General features: G+C 42.7%; 2 protein-coding genes across 9 annotated transcripts in view; both read right to left on the bottom strand.

Annotated features, from left to right (window-relative positions):
- Positions 1-2,497: 2,497 nt before the first annotated feature.
- LOC6502226 lies at positions 2,498-3,635 on the bottom strand. The gene has a single exon (XM_001965982.4). The coding sequence runs from the start codon at positions 3,018-3,020 to the stop codon at positions 2,628-2,630; it is 393 nt and encodes a 130-aa protein (XP_001966018.1). The 5' UTR covers positions 3,021-3,635; the 3' UTR covers positions 2,498-2,627.
- A 3,363-nt stretch (positions 3,636-6,998) lies between these two features.
- LOC6502225 (ras GTPase-activating protein raskol) overlaps positions 6,999-17,657 on the bottom strand; it is a 47,080-nt gene continuing 36,421 nt past the window's right edge. For all 8 annotated transcript variants that reach the window (XM_044717164.1, XM_032452932.2, XM_044717166.1 and 5 more), the window contains 5 exons: positions 12,201-12,321; positions 12,013-12,140; positions 8,373-11,957; positions 7,988-8,309; positions 6,999-7,740 (listed from right to left, as the gene is read on the bottom strand). In XM_044717164.1, coding sequence (XP_044573099.1) covers positions 7,500-7,740; positions 7,988-8,309; positions 8,373-11,957; positions 12,013-12,140; positions 12,201-12,321 — 4,397 coding nt within the window. In that variant the 3' untranslated portion in view covers positions 6,999-7,499. The remainder of the gene's footprint in view (positions 7,741-7,987; positions 8,310-8,372; positions 11,958-12,012; positions 12,141-12,200; positions 12,322-17,657) is intronic.

Genomic DNA, 17,657 nt, shown 5'->3' with positions numbered 1-17,657 from the left:
CACGCCCGCCGAAAAAAAAAACAAAGAAAAAAATTTATATATTTCAATAATCATAATCTTGAAAGAAGGTTGAGAGTCTAAGGCCCATACCTATATCTTGAAAACCCGCCAGACAGCCTGTCGCACTGCCAACTCCCCCTTTTTTCCCCCGAATCGACTCTGAGCGCTCTCCTCTACTCGTAAATTAACATTTATCTGTGAATTTATTGCATCATCGAGAAAAGTTTTCAATTCGCTGGTGAAGTTAAGAAAGGGGGGGATCCAATGAGTATAGGGGGTAAAGGGGTATAGGGGCACCTGGGATGCCACAAAAGGAGAGCCCCTAACACCCGGCACCTGTTGGTCAAATGGAGAAAATTTATTTGTCATTTCTTTTACGCCATTTGTCGTGGCTTTTAATTTGCTTTCAAAAGCCAGCTTAGTTTTTCATTTCGAAATTATGTTTTTCTTTTAGTTTTTAATACGCTTTTTAAATACTCTTTCTTTGGGGATTTTATAAAAATTTCAAAGGCAATTTAATCAAAATCTGTGTATAAGTCTTTAAAATATAGTTTACAGTCTCTAAATACAAACTGTTGCCTACTTTTTAGAGCTTTGAAACAGGACATTGGGGAATTCGAACAAAGAGAATATAACTCCTCTAAAAATAAAAATACTATTAAATATGTTTCACTCAAGCATATTTTTATGTTCAACATTTTATTTTTAAAAAAAGAAGAGCATTTAGTTTTCAACTCAAAACTCTTTAAAGTTTTTTTTAAATATTGTTTTCTTTTTTTTCACTTTTGTTTGGAGCTGAGCCTCTTTTGATCCCCTCACCCTACGTCCCTGGCACTGCCCCTTAATTTTCTCCACATCGTGACATTTTAAAATGAGAATGGCATATAAAAATTTGTATGATATGATTTTTATAGACTTCAAATCGATTTTTTTACGATCATTGTTGCCGCTTTTTATGCGCCTGCCACGGTTTTATGTGACAGCCGAAGCAGCGGGGGTTAAGTTAACCCATCCGATTCTTTTTTTTGTGGTATTGGGATGCATTTTTTTTTATGTAATTATGTAATTAGGTGTTAAGGCAAACAATTTGAACGGGTCACAAAATATTGATGCTGCCGACCCGATTATTATTATTATTATGATTATTATTGTGATGATGGGCGACCGTTAGGTCTGGCCTTCTTATCGATGCACTGGCATCAAAAGTCAAAAATTAAATACGAAAGCATATATATTGTGGCCATATGCTGCCGGAGCTGGAGTTGAAAAGCCAAAAAGCCAGCCAATATCCGGTCGGGCGAACCCCAATGGAATGGCCACCTGTTGTGTCCTTTTTTTCTATGTTGCACCATCGCACAAATTTTTAATTTAATTTTTTTTTTTTTTTCATTACTTTCTGCCTCACATATACTCTCTCATGAGTTTATGCCGGCTTAAATTATTTGCTGGCAGACTTTAAATTCAACTTCGAACCTCATGGCTCTGGTCGGTGATTAATAAAGCCATCATCCCACAGACCGGATCGGGATCTGGATCGGGATCGGAGAATAGGGCTTTGAGCCCGGCAACTACAACAGCTGTTGGCAACAGCCTGCTCTTAGCCAGCCCGGTTCGATTTTTTCTTTTAATTCGTGAGAAGATGCCAAAAACAGTTCAACTGGCTCACTGGCTTTCCTCGGTTGGTTTTAAAATAATCAAAATATAAATTAATAAAAAATATATAAGAAAAAGAGAATACTTTCAAGCACTCCCACGTTTATAAAACTTTTAGATGCCAAAAATAAAATATAAATAAAATAATAGTGAAAATTACGGAAGATTCCCAGAGGCGAAAATTCAAAAACAACATTCCCAGGTTTCTGTAAAATAAGCTTTGGCTTTCAATAAATGAAAAAATAAATATGAAATGAAAAATAAGGAGTACCGGCATTTTTTTGGGACCTTTGGGGTCCCAAGCTCAAATAAAAATATAAAAATAAAAATTAGGAAAATAAGTTAAGGAGTTAAAATCAGAAATTAGGAATTTTAAATTCCGAACTCATTTTTGATGCCCTTTGAGACACCACAGTATAAAAAAAAAAAAAAAAAACAAAAATAAATATAAGAAAATTAGAAATCCTCTACCAACTTGCCGCACATTCAAATAAAGGAATGATAGTTCAGAAATAAATAAATAAATACAAGATTTTAAAATAAAATATTAAAATAAAAGAAGGTATTGAACCTTTCCGCTCGAGAGCGGGGACTGATATGGCTATGGAATAATTTTTGCCAAGGGTCCAAGTATTTCTTTAAAAGGCAAAGCCTACTAGGATATCAAGGCCTACTTGGTTGGGATACCATTTGGTAATAGTGTTTAAAATGGGTGCTAAAAAGACTAATTGTGATTAAATAGTACTAGTTAATACTAAAACCACTTTGAAAAAGGGTCACTCTGTTAATAGAAATGGTCTGATTAAGCGATAATCTTCTAGGGAAAAATTAATTCAAGGAGATATTTGTTTAAAGTTCAAATATTTTTATTTAATTTCTAAAGTAAGCTGTACATTTAATATACTAAGTCATAAGATTGCTATTTACAGATAAATAATTTGTTGATTTGAATTTGTTGACTACGTCCTTGAAGTCTACTCCTTGAAGATCGCATTGTCGTCCTGGTGCTGGTGGATCCAGAGGTGATGGTAGGAGCAGGCCACCCGGCAGCCGCGAGTGCAGAACTCCCGATCGGCGCACATGGAAGTGGCCAGGCTCCGTTGGGCCACGACCAGGACTCGGCAGTAGTCGTGGCACATGTAGCACTCTGGCCGGGATCGGCAGAGGAACGGCGGCGTTATCACTGGCAAGGACTCGCGATAGCAGAGCTTTCGGCACTGGGCGATCCTTTGGTAGCGTTCTGGCAGGGATTCGGGATGGCTGAGAGACTCCACACGAAGGTCCTGCGACGCAATAACGGCGCCCTGCGCACGTTGACTCCAGAAACTCAGCAACAGGATAATGCCAACGAATGTCCTTAACATCATTTTGCTCTTTTGAATTGTAGTACGAAGTGCCTAGGTTGGTGTTCGGTTCGGTTCTGATTGTCCTGGCGAAGGATCTTTGTCTTATAAAGGCAGTGCCTGTCCCGTTCATTCATCCTGCGAAGTACCTGGCCTAAATCCCTACCTAGGATCGGATGAACAGGATCCAGGTAATTGCCAACACGTGTTTCAGGTTTTATGAATGGTAGAGACGCCTGGAAATCCCCAGGGATTTCCAGCCATTGATCTTTTCGGAGTCTGCTGGGTTATTACCTGAAAATGTATCAATGATCCAGTCCAGCCAACCGTTGACAGTTTTTATTATTGCGTAATACAGTTTCAGGATCGTTTTTCGGGATTTCTTATTCTCAAAGGGTATTCCAATATCCTGTACCTGGGATCTCTGGGGGAAATATGCTTAAACGCGAGTTAATTGAGAATAATTTGAGGTAAAACCGCAGGACGAAGGCAACTGATAAGCGGACTTGGAATTCCAAACCGACAATTATGGATGACATATTTTTAAGGATGGTTTTTAAAAATAAATAAATTTTTAAATAATAGTTCAAAAATTAGTTGCCAGTTTTAATCGAAAGGTAACATATAATTATAAAACAAAAAATTTTATAATATTAAATTTAAACATTAATTGATTTGTTAATTAAAAATTAAATAAAAACTAAAAATATTAAAAATAAGAACGTCTGTCGCCATCTATATTTCAAATAAGGTTTCTATATTACTGTCAAATAGGTGGCTCCCGTATAACAGTACACATTTGACACAGCAGAGTGCGCTCTGGTGTCAATTGCGACATACAGATGGCGCTCCATGATCATAAGTGCCCACACGAGTTAATTTCTTTAATCAACATTTTTAATCAGTAACATAAAAAATAATAAAAGGAGTTAATCAAAAACCACCAATTTGTACAGTAAAATTGTTAAAAAAAAATAAAAATAAGTTTATAAGAAGGATCCAGTGCCCAGCCGTCCCATATGTGATGATGTTTTTGAGATTCCAAGATATAACTTAAACAAAAATAATTTTTCTTTAAAAAAATTTAAAGGATACACCAATGACCCACAATAAGAAACCACGGTGATATCGTTAAAACATGCCTCGGTAAAACAACCTTTGACATGCCAATTTTTAAATCAGAAAAATAAAAATAAGAAAACGAGGCAGCCGCCAATGTGCTGAACACCAAAAGGCAACACCTTTAAAAAGAAAAGACACATTTTTTTCAAATATTAAAAAAAATAAAAGTTAACCAAAAATAAATAAAAAAATAAATAAAAGAATGTATTGAACCTTTCCGCCCGAGAGCGGGAACTGATATGACCCATTGAATGATTTTCGACGAGGGCATTACCGATTCTTCAAAAAGCAAAGCCTACTTGGGTATCTTGGATAAACTTGGTTATGAAGATATGGTAACTCTAAGAACTCAGTAACATTCACAAAAAGTGTTATAAAAAAAACCAGGATCCACCATTCTGAAGGGAAAGGGCCCCACAAAAAATTGAAAAATTTTCAAAAAATATTTTCTGTCCAGATTTTGATGCAGAATTACTGGAAATCGATCCACAAATCGTTTGAGGTATTCCGCTTAAGGATCGAATGAGAATTGGCTGAGATATAGCTATGGACGTGGGCCAAGAACGGAAATCCAGGATTTTGAAGGGGATGCCCCACAAAAAATTGAAAAATTTTCAAAAAATATTTTCTGTCCAGATTTTGATGCAGAATTACTGGAAATCGATCCACAAATCGTTTGAGGTATTCCGCTTAAGGATCGAATGAGAATTGGCTGAGATATAGCTATGGACGTGGGCCAAGAACGGAAATCCAGGATTTTGAAGGGGATGCCCCACAAAAAATTGAAAAATTTTCAAATAATATTTTCTGTTCAGATTTTGATGCAGAATTACTGGATCTCGATCCACAAATCGATTAAGGTATTCCGCTTATGAATTGGATAAGAATTGGCTGAGATATAGCTATCGATATGGGTCAAGTACGGAAATCCAGGATTTTGAAGGGGATGCCCCACAAAAAATTGAAAAATTTTCAAATAATATTTTCTGTCCAGATTTTGATGCAGAATTACTGGAAATCGATCCACAAATCGATTAAGGTATTCCGCTCATGAATCGGATAAGAATTGGCTGAGATATTGCTATCGATATGGGCCAAGTACGGAAATCCAGGATTTTGAAGGGGATGCCCCACAAAAAATTGAAAAATTTTCAAATAATATTTTCTGTTCAGATTTTGATGCAGAATTACTGGAAATCGATCCACAAATCGATTAAGGTATTCCGCTCATGAATCGGATAAGAATTGGCTGAGATATAGCTATCGATATGGGCCAAGTACGGAAATCCAGGATTTTGAAGGGGATGCCCCACAAAAAATTGAAAAATTTTCAAAAAATATTTTCTGTCCAGATTTTGATGCAGAATTACTGGAAATCGATCCACAAATCGTTTGAGGTATTCCGCTTAAGGATCGGATGAGAATTGGCTGAGATATAGCTATCGATATGGGCCAAGTACGGAAATCCAGGATTTTGAAGGGGATGCCCCACAAAAAATTGGAAAATTTTCAAAAAATATTTTCTGTCCAGATTTTGATGCAGAATTACTGGAAATCGATCCACAAATCGATTAAGGTATTCCGCTCAAGAATCGGATAAGAATTGGCTGAGATATACATAGCTATCGATATGGGCCAAGTACGGAAATCCAGGATTTTAAAGGGGATGCCCCACAAAAAATTGGAAAATTTTCAAAAAATATTTTCTGTCCAGATTTTGATGCAGAATTACTGGAAATCGATCCACAAATCGATTAAGGTATTCCGCTCAAGAATCGGATAAGAATTGGCTGAGATATAGCTATCGATATGGTCCACAAGAATTAAATAAGAAATAATATAAACAAGTAACATAGATTAGTAACCAAAACACAAACGGAATTTCGTTAAGTTTTGGAATAAAAAATAAATAAGAAAAAGGGTACGCCAAAGCCTTCCACATTCATAGAACTTTTAGAGACCAAGAAAAGAGATTAAAAAAAGGAAGAGTTCGAACTCGTTACCGAAAATACTTGGTATGCCATTAAAAAAATGTATCAGGTTCATGGAGCATCTCCAGTGCCGCAGTATGAAGTTCTAAGTTTATAAATGAAATTAAAAATAAAAAATAAGAAATAAAACCAAGAGCTAATGTGGAAGTACCCCAGGCTCTGCAGATGCCAGAGACCCCAGTGGTCCATAAAGATAAAAATAAAAGCAAAAAAAGAAAAACAAAGACGCCAATAAAGCATCTCCAGTGCTTCAATGCCAGAAAACAAGCTACAAGAGTTTATTTTTAATAAAATAATAGTTTAAAAAATAAGAGAAAATAAGAAAAACAGATTAGAAACTTCATCGCTTTGAGATACAGTGACTCGAGTGGAGCATCTCCACTGCCACAGAATGAAGGACCACTTCTATATGGTTTGAAAATAAAAATAAAATAAGAAATCAAAGGTTTTAATAAAATATAAAATAAAAGAGGAAAAATCTTGAAAGAAGCATCTCCAGTGCCACAGAATGAGAAACCAGGATTAAATGGTTTAGAAAATAAAATAAGAAGTGATGAATAAAAATAAGAAAACCAGGCAGCTGCCGACACCAAGGCACAATGTTAATAAAAATAAAATAAATGAAAGTTTTTTCAATAAATATTTTTAAAAAAATAAAAGAAGGTATTGAACCTTTCCGCTCGAGAGCGGTGACTGATATGACCCATTTAGGGATTTTCGCCAAGGGCCTAACAGATTCTGCAGGCCAAGCCTACTAGGATATCGAGGCCTACTTGGTTTTAAAAAGATGGCAACTCTGAAATGTCAGTAACAGTCACCAAATAACAGTGTTGGAAAAGTGTTTAAACCACAACCTCCCCCCATTTAAATAATTAACAAATATATACAATTTTTGTCTAACTTTGGTTATAATTTTATTCATTATCTTAACTTGTTCTTGCTTTTCTCTTTCATTCCTCGCACTGCCTGCTCCGATCTCTCAAGGATCATACATATATCCATCTTAGTGCCACCTCAGTGTTTAGCTTTTCACATTTGTTTGTTGGTTTCTTGTTTCCTTCCATTTTTATAACATAGATTGAGAAATTATTGATAGAGTTTTATGGTGTGTGTATGTTATGTGTAGTTTATATATTAAACATGTAGTATAATTTATGTAGCATACAAAAAAAATAGCTAAAAAAAAATAAACAAAAAGATATCGCTCCCGAAAATGGTGTGTTTGAGCATCTTTGGATGCCACCGTCAATAGGTTTCTTTCGATTTCTTCTTGGTCTCCGAATTATTCGTACTCCTCCTACATGGAGTTCTCTCTATCCACTATCCTTTATCCTCTATCCACTATCCACTATCCTGCTCCCTGCTCTTCCTGGTCCACTCAGTGTGGCTTCTATTTCTTTGGTGGTGCTTGGTGCTGCTGCTGCTGCTGTTGCGTCTGTTGTTGCTGCTGCGCCTGTTGCTGCGTCTCGTAGCGCTGCCGGAGGGCGGTCAGGGCGCTTAACAGCCGGCTGTTGGCCGCGTCCAGCGCCGCTATCTGCTGGCCCTGCTCCTCGATCACTCGCTGCTTGTGGGACAGGGCCAGGGACATCTTCAGCTGCTCGCGACGCAGTTCCTCCTCCATGGTGATGAGTCTGTGGAATCCAGAAAACAAACAAAAGGATTAGTAGGCGAACAAAATATGGCGACCGTGACTAGGACACTTTCTTGTCTTGTTAAACACTTGTTTCAGTGTTTACCAACACAGTTTATTGACAGTCTGACAGTGGAAAAAGTTTGTGGTTCAAGAAAGTTCATAATTTTAAGAAAAATTCAAGAAAAAGTGACTCTTTTCCCCCTAAATGGTATGTTATCCTTCTTACATATATCCTCTACTCTTACCTGTCGATAATGCTGCGCATGGTGGACTCGGACTGCAGGCTAAGGTTATTGGCTCCATTGGAGCCATTCTGCCCGGCCGGACGCTGCAATCCGAACAGTTCGTCGCTGGAGTCACGCAGCTCGGCCTCATCCCGGTCGAGGGTGTGCCGGAGCGTGTCCAGCGTCTGCTGCAGTAGCTGGATCTCTCCATTTTGGTCATAGCCCTTGCTGAGGCCGGCCTGATCTTGGCCAGAAATCCTGGCCTGATCCTGGCCGCCGTTGCTGCCGCCACTGCTGCGCAGGTGACGACGTCGCTTACCTTCCTGCAGCTGATTGCAGTGTCCTGGAAAGATAGATACTGTTCGTTAGGAGTGGTCCTTTGGAGATCCTTATGGTTCACCCTTACCCTCTGTATCCGTGCTACTGTCGGAGAGCGTACGTGCCGAGTCCAAGCTGAGACGCCGCTGGGCCGCCGAGTTGCCTGCTCCACTGCCTCCTCCTCCATTGCCACCGAACTGCTTCAGTTCCTGCTCCCTCTCCCGCTCTCTCTCGCGCTCCCTCTCTCTTTCGCGCTGATGCGGATGCTGGACCCCGCCTCCGGGTGTGGCCATTCCATAGCCCAGATTACCGCTGCTTCCTCCGTATCCACTGCCGTAGACATCCTCCCGCTTGAGGGCTCCGTTCAGGCGCCCATAGGCCGCAGAGACCTTGCCCAGATTCGAGGTGGAGGCGGAGGTCGAGGAGCTGCTGCCGCCGCTCAGGGATCGCTGGGCCTCCAGTTTGGTGGCCGACATCCCAGCCCCGGCTGCCGCTGCCGCCGCATATGTGTAGTAGTTGTCCGCCGAGAGCTGTTCGTCCGAGGAGCTGGGCGTCAGGGTGGCCGCGTCCAGGGTTCCGCCGCTATTCAAGAAGGCAGCCCGGGCCGCCACCAGTCCACCCCCAAGGGGTTTCAAACGCTGGCTGGAGAACTGCTCACGATTCCCACCACCAGAGACTCCACCACCGCCGCCACTGCCACTGCCTCCTCCACCTCTTCCCGTCGATCCTGTCGAGCTCTGATTGGGCTGCAGCTGGTATGAGGGATTCTTGAAGGCCAGGGGCGCAATGTGACCCATCGTTGCCTTCAGCTGGCTCTCCACGGGACTGGAGGACTGCGAGGGCGACGGATTCGTGGAGATGCTCTGGTAGCCGGAGCTGCAATGACTGCTCTTCGCGGACAGCTGCTCCTTGCCGGGATTGCCGCCGTTCTGGGGCTTCAGCAGATGGATCTGGGTCATCGGATACACCTGATGCTGGTGGCCGGACATGGCCGTCTGCTCGGCCGCGTCATGCTCCTCGGCATACTTGAACAGATCGTCGAGATCCTCCAGATTCTTGGGCATATTCGAGTTGGGATTCAGGTTGCTGCCGCGGCCATAGTGCCCCCCGGAATGATCGGGAATGCCCAGATTCAGCTTGTGTCGTCCACCGCCCCCGCCATTGCCACCGGCTGCTCCCATGGACTTCATCATCGGGGTGGGGGATTTGCAGACAAAGGCACTGCTCGTGTCCAGGCCAGAGATTTGGATCTGGAAGTCACCGTGCATGTCATCGTAGCTGCCACTCTGGTTGTTATTGTTATTGTTGTTGTTGTTGCTGACAATGTTGTTGGCATTCCTTGGTAGTGTCCTGGAACGTGTACTGGATGGAGTACTAGCCTCGTAGTCATTGCCATTGTTCCCATACATGGGATAGTTGAGGCGATCCATTCGCTCCATGGTGCTGGAGGCACTGGTCTGTGGTGCCGGCGGGCAGTGGTGGCCCGGATGCAGTTGCTGGGCGTGATGGTGCAACAGGTTGCTGCTGCTGCCGTTGAGGGAGGAGGACGCCATCGATGTCTGGGACTGGGCGTGCTGCAGGCCACCTCCTACTCCTCCTCCTCCGTTGCCTCCTCCTCCTGGTGAGTTGATGTACTGATTGCCGGCAATCGAGGTCTGGGAGTTGGACAGCAGCTGGAGGGGATGCTGATGTTGCTGCAGATGATGCTGCTGCTGCTGCTGTTGCATCTGTTGCTGTTGCATCTGCTGCTGCTGCATCTGCTGCTGCTGCTGCTGTTGCAACAAGCCGTTCACCGTGGGATCATTGTACCGGAAGATGTTCTTCTCCAGGGAGTTGGGCGTCAGGACGCCCCTCATGATGCCCCGCTCCGCGGACATCGGCTTGCTGACGATGGCATGCTGCGGCTGGGCCAGCTGGCTCTGCTGCGTCATCAGTTGCTCCGGATTGGCGGAACCCGCTGCCGTAACCGAGCCCTGATTGGAGCCACCTCCACCCGGATTACGGTTCTCCTGGTTCTCACTGGCTATCGAGTGGGTGGAGGATGTGGCCGGCAGGTAGCCGCCGGGTAGGGCCATGCCCAGGTTTCCCTGCTCCTTGGCGCGAGTGATCTCGTCGAGGATGTGCTGCAGGGGATCCAGCTCGTGCTGCCTGGCCTCCGGCAGCTTGGCCAGGCTCTCGCTCAGCAGGCTGTGCAGGATGGACAGTTGCTTGCCCTGGTCTATGTAGCCGGCCCAGTCGAGGATAGAGTCTGGGGCCGGGTGCTCCGGCCTGGTCGATATGATCTCCAGGAACTGCTGCATGCGCGACGCCTCCTGTTCGAGGAAATCGTTGAGGAACTCCATGAAGTTCTCCTTGCCCTGGAACCGGGTGAAGTTGGCCAGCGTCTGTAGGGTCTTGGCCACCAGGGTCAGGTTGCGGGTGGCCCGCGCCGACGGCAGTTCGGTGGTGATGTTGAAGAGCGACGGCGACAGGATCGCCGGGCACAGGAAGCGCAAGAAAATGCTGGCCGAGATCAGGTTGTCGGCCATGTCCTGCCGTCCTAGTTGCTGCAATCGCTCCCGGAACGTAGCGAAGCAGTTGCGCAGCTGGGCGGGGAAGTGCTTGTGCGACTCAAAGATGCACTGCCACGCCCCCCGCACCGCACTGCGCAGGGCGGCCTGCTGACGTTGCAGGGAGCCCGCCGAGGAGCCGGTAGCCTTGGTGGGATCCACCTCACAGTCCCGCTCCGACTGGATCAGATCGCAGATGGGTGTCGAGAGGGTGTCCTGGAGATACTGTTCGCCGGTGAGCTTCAGGAAGGCCTCCATGCTCTTGGTGGCCAGGGAGTTGCCGCGGAAGGTCAGCCGCTGGTCTCCCACGCGCAACAGATCCAGGGCCACCACGTCGGTGAGGAAGGCGCCGGCCAAGCCCTGGGCGTGCATCAGCAGCACCAGAGCCTGGCCAATGTCCTCCTTGGCCTTGACACCGATGACCGGCTCCAGGGTCTCGCACACCTTCTTGTAGTTCTCCTTGAGGTAGGCCAGGAAGTTGGCGTAGATGTTGATGGGCAGGATGTCGGTGCTCTGGAAGCGGCACTTGATCCGTAGCGTCGGCACCTGTTCCTTCTCCTTGGAGCTCCCACCGCCCCCGCCGCCCGATTGCCGTCCCAGGCTGTCGCCCGCCTTCTCGCTCAGTATCGGATACCAGTGTTCGCACGGCAATCTGGAGGTCACCTCGTGCACTGGTATCTTCACGGAGCCCACAAACTGGTACTTGTCGCGCTTCTTCTTCTTGTCCACCTCACGAAACACGTTGACGGTGATGACATTGATCTCAGGGATGTCCGGGAAGTCGAAGTGCTCGCCCCAGAACAACAGATCCGTTTGCAGCTTGACGGACGTCCGGCCGTAGAGGGTCTTGTCCAGTTGCAGTTCGCAGAAGTAGCGCTTCTTGGGCGGCAGGTTCTTGGCCTCGTACACCCACATCTTCAGGGAGTTGTCGGTGCGACGGGTGTGCTCGGCATTGGGGGCTATCGACTTGCGCAGCGAGTAGATCCAGAGATCGCGCTCCTGGCGCGAACCGCACGAGTAGTAGCGTTCGCCCCGCGGCCCGCCGCGCACCTGGAAGCAGTGCCGTCGTCCCAGCACCGACTGGTGTACAGGCGCCACGCCCACAGCTCCAGTGCAGGAGAGATCTGAAAGGGATTTGGTTAGAGATTGCTCTTTTAAGAGTGAAGTACTATCACCTACCTATGGTGGACATGACGGCGTGACTGGACAGCAGACTCTCGTGGGAACGGGAGCCCCTCAGGCCGCCAGAACCGCGTTTGGTGCGCTCCAGCTTGGTCACCGACTTAGTCCGCTTCAGCGGATTAGACCTGGAACAAGGTAATAGAGCTATAAAAATGGGAATACCAAGAGGGAGCTATTAAACTCACTTTTTGGAAAAGAAATTTGTGAATCTGGAGGTAGCATTGTGCTCCGTCTGGTGCTGTTTGCTGCCCAGGATGGGCGTTGTGGGTGCGGATCCTCGACGGCAAGCCTTCTCGTAGGAAGTATCTGCAAGAAAGGACAACAAAGAAGGGATTAGTTCAGGGATTTGGACAAGTGCTCTCTGGGAGGAGAACGATGACCCCTCGAGTGATTCGTTTTTAATCCCCGGCCCGAGGAGGATATCCGCAGCATTCCAGAAAACAAAAACTGCCATTTGTTTTTTAGTTTTTTTTTGCGCGTAAATCGGTTTTGGGTTTGGGTTTCGGGGTTTCGGGAACCGGTTCGGGAACCCTCCCTCCCGCTCCGAACAAAAGATACAACAAAAAAAAAGGAGCTGCCAGCAGCTGCTCGACAAATGATCCAAAACCGAACTCTGAGGCATCACCTGCCGCCCGAAACAAGAAAAACAAAAAATAACAAAAGCCGGAGAAGTGGTCGGAGGAGGAGGCAGGGGCAGGTACAAATGATTCATCATGTGCCTCATTACGTGGCAAGATGCTCACCCCAGCTACACTCGAACAAAAAAAGAGTGGAGGAAAATAAAACGCACTTCAAACCAGACAGAGTCTGCTTTTTTTGTCCAAAAACCTGTTGGCCAAAAACCAAATATCAAATGCAGTTAAGGCCAAGTTCTCAAAATGTCACACACTGATTTCGATGATTAAATCGATTACATAAGTCTATGATCTTCTTTATCGAACGAATCAGTCTTTAATCGTATAATCTTAGTCATAATTGTAATAATAATCAGTTTTTTAGTGCAAAAAAGCATTTTCAGACACTTCTTAATCATAGGATTCATGTTTTATTGCAATTTTTAATAATTTATCGATAAATTCGATAGGCCAGAGTCCTAAATTCTTCATTTTTTATCAGTCTAAGACAAAAACAACACTATTTGAATAATTTATCGATAAGCCTTAGTAGAAATTAATCAATTTTAAGTATTTATTATCACTTTTCCTATCAAAAATAGCATTTTCTGATACTTCTTAGTTATACAACCCATTATTTAGCATACTTTTACCATAAATTATCGATAAAGCCGATAAACCTTAGTTTTAAACACTTTATTTACTCCGAAACATACTTCAGTTAGTCATTTGTTTTAGAAGAGACTTCTTAAGACATTTCAGAGACTTCTTAGAGAGTTAAGACATACTTTTCAATAACTTATCGATAAAAATCGATAAGCCCAGTTAGTCTAGAGTTTGAAATACTTTAATTATATCAATTTTCTTTCTAAAAAAGCACATTTAGAGATTTCTTAGCCCCATCACCCATGCTTCTATAATTCAGAGCATAATTTATCGATAAAAATCGATAAACCCTGAAACCAAATGCTTCATTTTGCAAATTGTTCTTGCAATCTTGTAGAAAGTAGAAGAATCTAGTTATCTTTGAGAAGATTTTCCTTCAGTGGACCCTTGTAACTGAAGGTAAACGTGAATCCGGAGGCCCAAAAACTGGTTTCCTCGTCTCTGGGCCCTCCATCGTCCTTCCTCCCAGCCGCTTTACATCGCCGCCCGCATAAAGGAACAGAGAAGAGGGAGAACAGAGAGAAGAAAGAAGAAAGATGAGGTCCTAAGTACAAAGAGTAGAGAAAACAAAGCGACCTTGTCGAAGGCAGGCCACCTACAAAGTGGTACGAGGACGAGGGATGATATGATGGCTCTGTGTTTGGAATTTCAGGAAGAGTTCAACCGTTGGTGGAGGTGGCTCCTCCTCCTCAATCTCCTCTATGACTCATCGACGGATACTGGGAGAGCAAACATAATTTCTTTGGCCATCACCGGATGGCATGCGAAATGGGCATCATTCATGTTTCATGAGTTCATGAGCTGGTGGGGGAGTTCAGGTTGATTCATTCCTCAGAGAGCCCACAGAGATGCAAACACTCTGATTTGTCATTTCATTCAGAAAACAAAAAGACCCAAGAAATTGTGTCATGTTTTTTGGTTTTTTTTCTACAATTTTTTTACGATTAAAAAAACAAGCCACAAGAGATGGGCAAGTTCTATTAATAAACTGAGCAAATTTATGATATATTCCCATTTAAGATCAAAACTCGTTGATGAGCAACTGTATCATCTTGGAAACAGAGCTGTTTTTGGCCGTTTTGGTTAAAAAGGTGGGTGGCGACCCACACCTTATAGAGACTTTATTCCAAACTAGAACATAGGCATGCCAAGCACCCATAAAATATGGATAGTCTAGTCTCTCTGAAAGGATTCCTTTATATACTCTATACAAAGAAAAGAGATCTTATCTTTGCGGAATTAAAAGCTTTATATACTTGTAGCTATGTATAGTTTTTCTCATATTTTCCAACCACAATCTGGGGCACAACGCCAGCTTATCATATTTCCCAAGCACTCCACCAAGGCGGAGGCAACTAAAATTAATGGAAATGGAAATCATAGAGGCGATTATGGCAGTTGTTCCTTTATGGAGTTGATGTCCTAACCCCCGAAGAGGTCAATCACATAATAAGACTCTATATTTGGGGTCTAGTCTTATATAGTGCGATGAAGTCACCAGAGATCAGGTTAGGGCTTTTTGTTAAGAGTTAAGAGATGAGATGGCTCATCGCCTTGAGTCACTCTTTACTGCTCTGGAGATCTGGCTCATTAAAACGGATTAAAATGAAGAAAGAAAGCAGCTATTGATTGATGCCCCTGGGCCTCCAAACACCACTATCTCACAGTCTGTCGGGTCTAGGAGGTCTACTCCGTTTGATAAATGGAACTAGCCATCATCTCACGGATGTCAACACTCTCCCGGTTGAGTGATGTGATGGTAACCCCTACTCCTGGGACCTAGTCCCGGCCCTCTGCGATAAGGTATCATCGATCAATAAACCAAATTCATCCAGACATCAGTCTCGGTCTCTCAAGAAAATTATAAACATTTCCAAGACCCCCTTGTCTATCATAAAATATTTTCCCATAACGTCTTCGGGCTTATCAACAAATAAAAATAAAATAAATAGAAATAATAAACAATAAATATGGAAACTGAAAACTGTCTCTCTTATCGCCTCAAAAAAAAAAAAAGAAACAAATAATAAATAAATAAAGAAAGGCAGCTGGGGAACCATAACTATGATATGATATGATAGTCTGTCTGGGAGATCGCTTCTCTCGGGGATTGTGTAACTCATCGAACACTATTACAGTCCATAATATAGACTCTCTAATCTTAGTCAGTAATTAGAGGTGTAATTAGTATTAGTGGCGATTTGATAGTCAAAATATTATATATTCCCAATGCACTAGGGGCTAATTTAGTGATTATATTTGCATTTTTTACATTTCTGATTTATTATTTGGCTTTATTAGTTGTGGGATTTGAGATATAATATCTGTTTTGATTTAAACTAAAAAAAAAGTAATATAAGCTTTAATTTTTATACTTTTGATACTCATTTTGATATAATTTTTAAGGAAATTCATTACTATTTTATCCCTTAACTCAAACATCTAGTTTTTCGATTACTGCATCGATAACTATCGATAGATGCCAGTTAGATACATACATTTTTTAGGCTTCTGGTATAATTCTCTTAAAAAAAGAACTAGAATTGTAAAAAGCAAATATAAAGAAATATTAAAAGAGTTCTACGATTAACCGTAATATTTTTAAAGCCCTCTTTATCGATAAATTATCGATTATTGAAGCTCTTAACGCTGTAGAAAACGGTAAGGTAGCATTTTTTAAATAAAATTTAAGAATGATAATAACAAAACTGTACTAGAAACACTATCTAGAAGCTATATATGCAAAAAATCGATTAATAATCGATAGATGATCAATTATTATAATTTTTTAAGTGCTAACCCCTTATTTTGAATGGTTTCTTGGCCCAAAATCCCTTAAATTTAAATAAAAACCAAAGAAACTGCATCTGCAAACAAGACAAATAAGAGCCAGGCCATAATAATTTCTCAGTTTCAGTTTTCTGAAAATAAAGCGACTGGAACTCAAACTCCCCTCTGTCCCCTACACTCTCTGGCACAACAAACTGGTTTCTGGTGCGGGTGTGTGTGAATCATATTAAAATAACAACAACAAAAATAAATAATAAAAAAAACAAGCAACGAAATTGAAATTGTGGCCAGCACGACCGGAGAGCAAGAGAGAGAGAGAGACTCGCGACGAGAAGAGAGTCTACAAGCCCGAAAGACGCCGCACAGTGGAACTGATCTCTCAATTGGCCATAAAGCGAAGAATCGATAAGCGTTCTTCTTTAACGGTTTCTCCGTAAGAGCCCTCTTGTTGGTCTACCACGAAACTCATTGTAATGCAATGGAATGGTTCGATTGGTTGGCTAGTTCCAAGTATAGAATGGAAGACACCACCAGAAGACACCGCCAGAAGACAGTTCTTCTTGGAAAAAAAGAAATCAAAATGCAATAGGATACACAGTCTACTACTACTACTTGAGAATTATTTGATTTTTTTCCATTCTCTAATCACTTTCCTATCGAATATCGAATATCGGAGTGCAATGCCCATGGTGCGACGCTTCAGTGCCCTCCAGGGCCATCCAATTGAGCTACAATTGAGCCGAAAAGAATGTATATATATACTATATATATCTGGTGGAGGGGGAGGCCCACCTCCGATCACCTAACCCACCTCCGAAAGTAAATAAAGTAAAGTAGCAAACGTCGCAAAAGCAAAAGAAACGCACAGGAAGGCTTAATAAAAGCCGCCACAAAGTGTGAAGAACGCAAGAAATAAAAAAACAAAAACAAAAAAAAAAAAAAAACAAAACATACAGAGAGAGAAAAAAAAGAGGAAAGGAAACAGCTGCGGTCAACATAATAGCCCTGGCAACAGCTGGTCATTAAATGCTGTAATTTAGGCGGCTCTCTAATCACTGGAAGGGACTTGGTAGGGGTATTTATTATTGAGGGAGGGGGGATATTAGCCAGGAGAGTGGCTCTTTTTTTACTTTCAGGTCCTTTGGTCCTTATAGAGATTAGTTATAGAGGTTGGTTCTAGAATTTAGATCTTAAAAGAGGGTTTTCAGAGGTATTTTAGCATATTATAGTATGTTTTTATAAAACCAAGAGTGTAAATCTATAGCTATAACCTATATTTCTCTATCCCTGTATCTGTATCTGTATCTATACTTTTTATATGTATATCTATCTATTCTATAATTTATCTACCTATATATATATAGATCCTATATCTTTTTATTCCAATATATCTCTACCTATAACCTATATATCCCACTTCCCAAGAACTAGAACCACCCACTCCCTATTTCCCTCCTACTTCCCACCTAGTCCTATAACTCCTAAAACTCTGACCTCTGCTGTACTGAAAGGGGGCGCTGGGGCAGTCATTATATTATCTTATCGTGACCCTGCAGATAGAGGAATACCAAC

The sequence above is a fragment of the Drosophila ananassae genome, chromosome XL (assembly GCF_017639315.1).
Source record: "Drosophila ananassae strain 14024-0371.13 chromosome XL, ASM1763931v2, whole genome shotgun sequence".
NCBI classification, from domain to species: domain Eukaryota; kingdom Metazoa; phylum Arthropoda; class Insecta; order Diptera; family Drosophilidae; genus Drosophila; species Drosophila ananassae.
This window is presented reverse-complemented; position numbering and strand designations above follow the sequence as displayed.